Here is an 8901-nt window from a genome sequence, read left to right as displayed (position 1 = left end):
GGTGGGGTTATGTATCTGAGAAAGGGATGCGGGAAATGCGACGGCAGAGAATGAGAGGCTGCTTTGGCTGATGCGGAGGGCTTGATGATGACATACCGGATTGTTACTCCGCAGGCCCTACAGGGACGTATATCATCAGTCCAAGTGTTCCATCCGCCAAGGTTGAGGCCCACTGGCTGCGGACACGAACAAATTTAATGAGCATTTGACGAGGCCAAGTCCCGGACCCGACATTGGCGGCGAGCCTCACTCACAGCTTGCTTGGCAGCTTGCTTGGAAAATTGCTCAGCAGCTTGCTTGACCGTTTGCTTGACAGATTATTGCTCGAGTCAGGCAGCAATGGCTCGAGCGAGCGCCCATCGTCAGGGGGGGCTTCGTCTTGGCTTCATGGTTCACCCTGGATTGTTGGGCCTGAGGCACCAGCTGGCGATTATACCTAGGAGGAAGTCGCGCCAAGAGTGAGATTCTCCCAGCTTCAGCCTCTTCTCACGTGATACCGCGTGTCGTTCGTGCCACTTGCCCCCTTGGGGCCACGCCGTCACGGCCAATACTATTGCCGTGAATCATGCGGCCACGGTTGTGGCATGATCTTAACGTTTTAAGCATCTGACAGGTTTCTGAAGTGGACCTCTGAACCTGGGGTCCACTCAATTGACTTGTTTTGGCGGGTCTGGGGTGCTGGTGCCTGGAGCTAGCTACCTCCTAACCTAGGTACCTGCCTATGTAATATGTATTGAGGGGTTCACGACGAAATATCCGGTTGACCTCTGCAAATTGGCCCGTCGCCCCAGCGGGCTAACGTATGGAGCTGTGCATACGGACCTGTCGGGTGCGTCACAGACTCGAGGCAAAACTTTTTCTGCCAGTTGTCTGCCAGTTGCAAACGTCAACTTGAAACGATATATAAACAGCTGCTTGGTCCATCCGAGTCACCAGTCTCTCACACTTCCCCTTTTTCACGTCGTACAGCGTACGTCTGTGCCAGCTCCCTTTACTTTGGTCATCCCGACGGGCTTTTCCTCTTCTTCTTCAACCTCTTACAAGTTACGCATTCATGCCTGTTCCAAAACTCCATCCCACTTTTGCCTTGCCAGTTGCCCGGTTCTGTTCACCACGCTGCAATGCCCACTGCCACTCGAGGCCGAACAGCCACGGCAGCTCCGAACACTCCCGTCGTGCCTGACAGACCCCTTCGGGATTATCGACTGGCTTTCAGCGGCAAGTTTCCTGGATATTCCCACAAGAAGCTTCACAGCCTTGTCACGCCCCTGGGTGCAGCCGTCACGACTGCCGTAAGTGGGCAGAACACTCACCTCATCTGCGATGAGAAGGATTACCAGAAAAATGCTCCCAAGGTCGCAGACGCAAAAGCCGCCGGCGTTGCCATGGTCAGGCTTGATTGGCTAGAAGAAGTAATCAGGTTAAAGGCAAAAGTAGACCCAAAAGACTATCTGTGGCTGACGGGAAAGGAGGAGGAGGAGGAGGAGGAGGAGGAGGATGGTCAAGAAGCGACCCCAGCCGTCGGTGGGGACGGCAGAACAAAACCCAGCGTCGAGCGCGAAAAGAGACCAATCGCTGCTGCAAATTCCAACACCGGCAATGGAGCTGAAGGCGAGGCTCACGATTTTGAGCCAAAGCCAAAAAGACACAAAGGGAAAGGGAAAGCGGCCAAGATGGAGGAGGAGCAAGCAGACCAAGACGGCAAGAATGTTGCCGAGCCAGTGACCATGGAAAAGAAACTACCAATTCTCGGCAACGGCCAATGCCTAAGGAGAAAGAACATTCTCATCCCCGTCGATACGCATTGTCCCTTGTACAACTACTCAGTCTATGTTGAGTCAATGAGTGGAATGATCTACGATGCTGCTCTGAACCAATCAAACACCTCAAACAATCACAACAAGTTTTACCGTTTGCAGGTAGGCTAAAGCCCCGAATGGAAACTGTTGATTTGGCAAGCAAACGTCATTGTTGATCCTGAGTTAGATCTTGACCAACGGCTCTACCTGCAAAACTTGGACTCGATGGGGCCGCGTCGGTGAAATGGGACAGCATGCCATTCTCGGCGACGGCTCTCTCGACGACGCCAAAAGACACTTTGAAAAGAAGTTCAAGGACAAGTCTGGACTGGCCTGGAGAGAGAGAAACAACAACCCCAAGCCAAATAAATACGCCTTTGTGGAACGTAGCTATGATGACGACTCTGATGACGACCAAGGCGGCGACGCCGACGGTGCCAAAGAAAAAGACCAAGAAGGATATAAGCCCCCAGAATGCACCCTTTCGGAACCAGTACGCCAAATCATGGAACTTATCTTCAATCAAAACTACTTCTACGCCACCATGACCTCGCTCAACTACGATGCCGACAAGTTGCCCTTGGGCAAGCTCAGCAAGACCACCATTCTGCGCGGGTTCCAGCAGCTCAAGGACTTGGCAGCTTTGATGGACGATCTGTCCCTAGCATCGAGCCGGTGGAACATGATGCCGAGAGACGCCATGGAGAATCTATCCAACACTTACTATTCGCTCATTCCACACGCCTTCGGCCGCAACCGTCCGCCAGTAATCAGTGACGAAGTCCGTCTTCGGAAAGAAATTGAGCTGCTGGAGAGCTTATCTGACATGAAGGATGCTTCAAACATCATGAAGATTGATCGATCAAAAGCAAGTACGGTCCATCCAATGGACAGCCACTATCTCGGGCTGGGCATGGACGAAATGACACCTCTGCAACACGACAGTAATGAATTTGGCCTCCTCGCAGCTTACCTGAACGGATCAAGAGCGTCCGCTCATGGGATCAACTACAAGGTACACAACATCTTCCGCATCCAGCGCTCCGGTGAGCAAGAGCGCTTCAACGGTTCGCCGTTCGCAAGGATTCCTTCCGACAGACGCCTACTGTGGCACGGATCTCGATGTACCAACTTTGGCGGTATTCTCAGCCAGGGCCTTCGGATTGCTCCCCCAGAAGCGCCGGTTTCGGGATACATGTTTGGAAAGGGTATCTATCTGGCAGATATGTCGACCAAGTCTGCCAACTACTGCCGCTCAAACGTCTCCAACCGCCAAGCACTCCTCCTTCTTTGCGAAGCCGAGCTGGGTGATCCTCTGCAAAAATTAACAAATGCCTCGTCCAGTGCTGGCGAAGAAGCGAAAAGCAAGGGCATGTATAGTACATGGGGTATGGGCAGTACAGGACCATGCAAGTGGGCGGAAGCCAGCAAAGTGCATGAAAGTTTGAAGGGCGTCAAGATGGTAGGCTCTCGGTTTCCCTCGCCGTATTGCCCTTTGCGACACTGAGCTGACTACGTACTTGTACAGCCCGACCCCGAAGCCGCACCCGGCCCAACGAATGTCGAGGGTTCGTGTCTAGCTTACAATGAGTACATTTGCTACGACGTCGCTCAGGTCAAGCTACGATATCTCTTCCACGTCACAATCTGAAGGTTGCACATCTACGGTTTACGCGAGAAAGTTGTATGGGGGCCCTAGTTGTACAATCATGATCGTATATTGTTGTCCGTAGAGCTTGCAAAAACCTCGCATTCCGACCATGTAGGAGGAGACACGGGAGAACGAAAGACTCATCGATGGTTAGACGTGGCTGCTTTACCGAGGATGTCGTCGGAGCAACTGGTGCGACGGCACACTACCCAAAACAACATATATTCAGCGCTTTTATCGGCTCAGTAGTGGGAAACTACGGGAACCATGGGAACCACCATGTTTCATTCTCTCGTGCTAGATAAGTAGCGCTACGGCGGTTCCCCTCCGTTCAAAACGACTTGTTCGCTTGTCATGCTTTGCTGTGTCCGTGGGTCACGAGGAGGAATATCATTTGGCCGACGGCGACTCCCTTCGCCAGCGAAGAAATGCGCCCATGCCATGTGCCTGGCGTTTGGGCGCTTTACACCCCGACACCATCCCTCAAGAAGTCTGGCCATTGAAGGTCGCCGCTCCAATTCCACGGGCTCAACTCGATGCCCATGGCTCGAGCCAGGCCCCTGTCGTGATCGAACCCTCCCAAGGCGCCTTCGTATGCGCTGTTCAACTCCCCAGATGCACTTTCAGGCTTGTTCGACGAGGCCGCCAGGTCCGTCGGCTCGACGTCGGGTGGAGCGACTGGCGCGGCAGGTATGGCTTCAGCCACGGGAGGAAGATTCGAGGCCGAGCTCCAAGGCGCGGTCGCCGTGAATGCTTGGACGGGAAACGATGCTTGGCTGGCGGACGCTGCGACTGGCGCGGCCACGAATGAGCCCGGAGGATCGGAGCTTGCGGGATCGGGAGCGATGCTTGTCGTGGACAAAACGTCTGGGTCCCCGGTTGCTTCGACATTTCGGAGGGTCGGATGCCTCGGGGACTCGTCGTTGTCAGTGGTGGCGGCCCTGGTCCTAGCCAGGGCGGCTGCGACGTCGCGAGGGGACGACACTTCCGAGCCTAGGCCTTGACTGATGAGCCTCTCCAGGTCTGAGCGGATCGCCCCGGCTGCCGGCCCCATGCAGCACTGCTTGATGCTCTGCAGGCACACTCTGGCCTTGTCGGTGACGGCCTCGGTAGTCAGGCCAAGCCCTTCACCACCGCCGTGCAGCGCGTATTTGAGCATACGAGCGCACTGGTATGCGCAGAGGGCGAGATCCAAGTCCGCGACCGGCTTCGCCCCCAGTTTCTGCATGGACTCGAAAATGCTGGCCATGGCCAATGAGTGGTCCACACACTGGCGTCGGCAGTGGGTGAGAAAGGCCGGATCCAAGCTTTGCAGTGTTGCTTCCGGCAGGGCCTCCCGGAAGCCGGCCATTGTCATGCGGTACAAGTCGCAATGGCACTGGTGCCACCACACGTGTATCATTACAAACACGCAGATTCTGGGAGAGTAAGCCCGGAGACGGAGAGAGCTCTCGGAGAACTGGAACGAGGCGGGGAGCCGGCCCGCAAAGTCGTCTAGCTGCTTGTGTAGTGCCAGCACCGGCTCCTGCAGGCTTGACGTATCGGTGATGACCCGACTGACAAGGACATCCTTTGTGAATTCAATGATTTTCTGACGCAGATGCAGGATCCTAACATGCAAAGCCAAGCTGCCTACATCTTCAGGGTGCAGTGCTTCTGGGCTGTTCCTGTCAGGGTCAAGCATTTCAGCAGGTTGGGGCAGATCAAACTCGAAGTTTCGTTCATTGCAAGGCAGACTAACGAAAATCCTATCCACCCGCCAAAGCGCAAAGTCTCGGTATCCCGCAGAGATGCCAGTGTCAATACAGTAGAGGGACCACATGAGCCGTCTCCGGGACTCTTGAGCTAGGAAGCAAAGGTTGGGGCTGTTGTGATTCAGGCGTAGCGCAGCAGCAAAGCGCGAGGCCATGCTTAGCAGCATGAAAGCACTGGGGTACTTGTTTGAAAGAATTCGGTGCTTGATCATGAAGACCAGAGCCTGAACTTTGAAAGTCGAAGGCCGAGGGTAGTCGGAGAAGATGAGCTTCTCCGCTCGGTCGATGCAACGGTCACCGTACTCGCGCACCCCATCGCCCATGTTGGTCAGACAAGAGGTTATCCCAATCAGCGCGAGTAGCAGGGCTTCGTCCACTTTGCCAGCGTTGTATTGCTCCATCAGAGACGCACGGTGAAGGAAGGAGTACATGGGGATGTGATGGACATGGCGAAAGAACTGGTCGAACGTGCGACTTGTGAGAGACTCAAACGATCCGTCTGTGCCGGGACTAGAGGAGAATGACTTGTCAGCTTGGACTGCTTGCTTCGTGCATCGCTGCGACGCGAAAAGGTCCTGAAAGACAGTCGAGATCCCACCTACAGGTCATGATTGAGAGTGCTTGGAGTGTTTGCTGGGTCGGTGAGAGGTGCATCACTGTCCTCGTGCCTGTCGTGGTCTCCGTCCTTTTGCCTGTCTCGTTCATCACCGTCGTAGCTGCGGGAACTCGGGAACTCATTAGGGTTCGCTCTACTTCTGGGGCCCTTGACTCTTTTGCCCGGGCGGTATATACACTGCAGGCCTTGGGTACGGCATCGATCGCAAGCGGGCATGTGGCCGGAGCAGCGTGCTTTGCGGCTGTGGCAGCTCAAGCATGCCTGTTTGACCCTGCGTCGTGGCAGAGACATGGACCAATTATCAGAATCGGGGTCTTCATATGAACACGGAAACCCGAGTCTTTGACAATTTGAGCAAATCGGCCGGGCTCCATTACAGCGCACTTTTCGAAACCGGCAAGTAGAACAGGTCGAAGACGCCTTCTTGGGACGGTGCGCTGATGAATAGCCTCTATGAGAGTCTTGGAGCGAAGGCGGCTGAGTTTCTTGACCCGCGGCTGCGATTCCAAGATCCAAATCCATGGCTGGTGAGGTGTATGCGTCGACGGACATTATGAGGGACAAGGGGGTGCTTGAGATGGCCAGAAGGACCCGAATCGGGACCCTGCCGGGTTTTCCAGTGGAGTGGGAAATGGCGATGAGAGGTCCAAAAACAGAATCAGGTCAAGGCGCATAGAAACCAGGGACGAGCCATGAGCCATGAGCAGCGCAAAGGCCGCCAAAGTCCGGGTACGGCAGTGCACAAGCACGAGGGGTATGAAAGTGACTGGATTTTGACAATTTTGAGCTTTGAACCGGGCGTGAAGACGAGGCGGCAGGTATTGTGCAGAGGATTTGGTTGCGGACGAGGACGGACTGTCGGATGGCGAGAGGATAACTGGCGTTACAGACGGGGACGGCGTTTCACGAAGGCGATGCAGTTCACGAGGAGGAAGCGACCGACCAGAGCGGAACAGATACTTGACGAAGTTGGAAGGCAGAAAAGCGGTGCGTGAGGTTGCAGCAGTGGCTTAGTCGGGCATTGAACGGAGGTGAAGTGGAGTGGGGGGGGGGGGTGGGTCAACTGGTACTGCACTGTAGCAAGTACATATGTACTTGCCTTGCCGCACACCGCACTACCTCGCCCCGGTCACAGGGAGCTACATAGTGACCACACTATGAACAAGATGTACATGCCCACTGCCCAGACTGCATGGACAGAAAAATCGAGGAGGGGTCTGGTGGCTCCTTCCTCCCTCCCATCATCAGAGCGATGGCCCGAAAAAGCCCAGATTGATGTCGTATGGTTGCACCACTTTTTTATGTCCATAATATCCATTATGTCCAAGCTTTAATGATGAGGTAGACAAGGGCTCGTTCGTTGCCATAAAAGTCACGGCATTCATCCTCGTCAGGATACGAGGCGATACCCCACTGCCGACGAAAATGTGGAGAAGATGAGAGTTTTATCCACTTTCATGTCGATTCCGAACGCCGGGATCGGAAGACTGGTTGGTGGGTCGTCCGCAACCGGTCTGGTGTCAGGCAGTATTTCAGCAGCAGCATTTCAGCAGCAGCAGCAATCAGACTTCTTCTTCGACGGGAAAGGACCGAGATCCCGGCCGAGACACGTTTGTGGCGCTCCGTGCAAGATGACGTCATCGCATCGTCGGTCTTCTTCTGCTGCGGTGCGTCATTCGCATCTGTGCTCCCCCATATTTACAGCTGTATCATCCACCTCTCGCAGTGCCCAAGCCATGACGCGGACCTCATCATGACAGCTCAGGCGTACGCGGCTATTCGGTGCTCGTTCCTGGTCTTTGGAATGGTCCGGGGCAGACTGGACCTACAAAGACAGAGATAGACAGATGGGGGTCTCTTGAGGACTTTCCGTCGACACAACCACAGCGCTTGAACGTGCTTTGCAACTCGCACCGTCACCGACTGACCTTCGATGACGACCTAAAAGTCGCCAGTGTTGTCTTCCGCATCAATCCAGGTAAGAAGATTCCGAGAACGCTCAGAGACGGCACCCCAGCTGGAGAGATTCGGAATTGGCAGGGCAAGCGTCTTGTCTGCAGCCAAAGTTTGACGTGGATTTCCCAGGCGCAGAAGCAAACATCTTTGCCCCTGAAATCGCCCCGGTTACTATCGACCAGATCTGGAGCACAGGTAAGAACCATGATCTCCCATGATTACGAAGCCGAGCGAAACTGGTTGTTTTCTCCATTCTCCATCATCGAGTAGCTGCCTCTCGGATTGCTGACACCCTCGCATCTCCAGAAGCGCTGGCTTGACGAGCCAAGGCCCTGGTCGATGTAGGCACAAGCAGTCAAATGTTAAAGGAAGCGATAATGCCGACAATGCTACGATCCGGTTGACTGTCAAGTCAAAGACGTTGGTGCTTCTGCCACTCTTGTTGGAACTCGTGCGTACTGCCATGATTCAACCTTTGGCAATTAGGTAGCACAAGTCGTCGCCAAAAGCTACCCAACCATTTCCCAGACAAGCTGCTACTGAAAAGGATCCTGTTTGGGCGTTCTAAACATGACGACGATGATTTGGTTAAACGATCCCCTGATGCGGGCATTTTGGCGTTGCACATTGCTCCTCGACCGACGCGTTTTCTCGGTTTGCTTTGGTCCGAGGCAAAAAGCTGCTTCTCTTTGCTTGCTCCTCTATCGTGGCTGAATCCGCTGTAGCCCAGCAGAAGCAGAGGTTCTCAATCAGTGAGTCAATGTTGAAATTGGTCAGTTGAAAAAGGGGCGCCCTAACATGAAGATGGGTGTGCGTCGTCCAGCTCCATCCTCAAGCCCGCAAGCGAAAAGAAATCTATTATTATTCATTGCAGAGTCCTCCGTAGTATGCACTCGCACTCGGTACGACGCATTTTGTGCTACTCCGCATGTTACGGCGGAGTTTGCACTGCCTACGCCGGAGACTGTGCTCCGAACGGCGTGCCGTGTACGGAGTACTCTCAAGCACGAAGCACGTCGGGCGGGGCCGGGAATTACTGAAAGCCCCCACCCCCGTCCTGCCGAGGCATGGCGACCCCAAGGTGTGGGGGTCATCGTCAGCTCCCGAGACAGAAGAGGCTTAGCT

The 8901-nt window shown here is 54.6% G+C and overlaps 3 protein-coding genes across 3 annotated transcripts; 2 read left to right on the top strand and 1 right to left on the bottom strand.

Annotated features, from left to right (window-relative positions):
• Positions 1-1121: 1121 nt before the first annotated feature.
• UV8b_06652 (uncharacterized protein) lies at positions 1122-3450 on the top strand (the record flags this gene model as incomplete). The annotated part of the gene is made up of 3 exons (XM_043144149.1): positions 1122-1919; positions 1987-3261; positions 3328-3450. The coding sequence occupies 3 exons, from the start codon at positions 1122-1124 to the stop codon at positions 3448-3450; spliced, it is 2196 nt and encodes a 731-aa protein (XP_043000084.1).
• Positions 3451-3913: 463 nt separating this feature from the next.
• UV8b_06651 (uncharacterized protein) lies at positions 3914-6372 on the bottom strand (the record flags this gene model as incomplete). The annotated part of the gene is made up of 2 exons (XM_043144148.1): positions 3914-5714; positions 5807-6372. The coding sequence occupies 2 exons, from the start codon at positions 6370-6372 to the stop codon at positions 3914-3916; spliced, it is 2367 nt and encodes a 788-aa protein (XP_043000083.1).
• Positions 6373-7277: 905 nt separating this feature from the next.
• On the top strand, positions 7278-8096 carry UV8b_06650 (uncharacterized protein; the record flags this gene model as incomplete). The annotated part of the gene is made up of 4 exons (XM_043144147.1): positions 7278-7314; positions 7586-7798; positions 7906-7971; positions 8083-8096. 4 exons carry the CDS (start codon positions 7278-7280, stop codon positions 8094-8096), a joined length of 330 nt encoding a protein of 109 aa, XP_043000082.1.
• Positions 8097-8901: the final 805 nt, after the last annotated feature.

Source organism: Ustilaginoidea virens, chromosome 5 (genome assembly GCF_000687475.1).
Source record: "Ustilaginoidea virens chromosome 5, complete sequence".
Lineage (NCBI taxonomy): Eukaryota > Fungi > Ascomycota > Sordariomycetes > Hypocreales > Clavicipitaceae > Ustilaginoidea > Ustilaginoidea virens.
The sequence above is the reverse complement of the archived record's forward strand: the minus strand, read 5'-3'. Positions and strand labels throughout refer to the sequence as shown.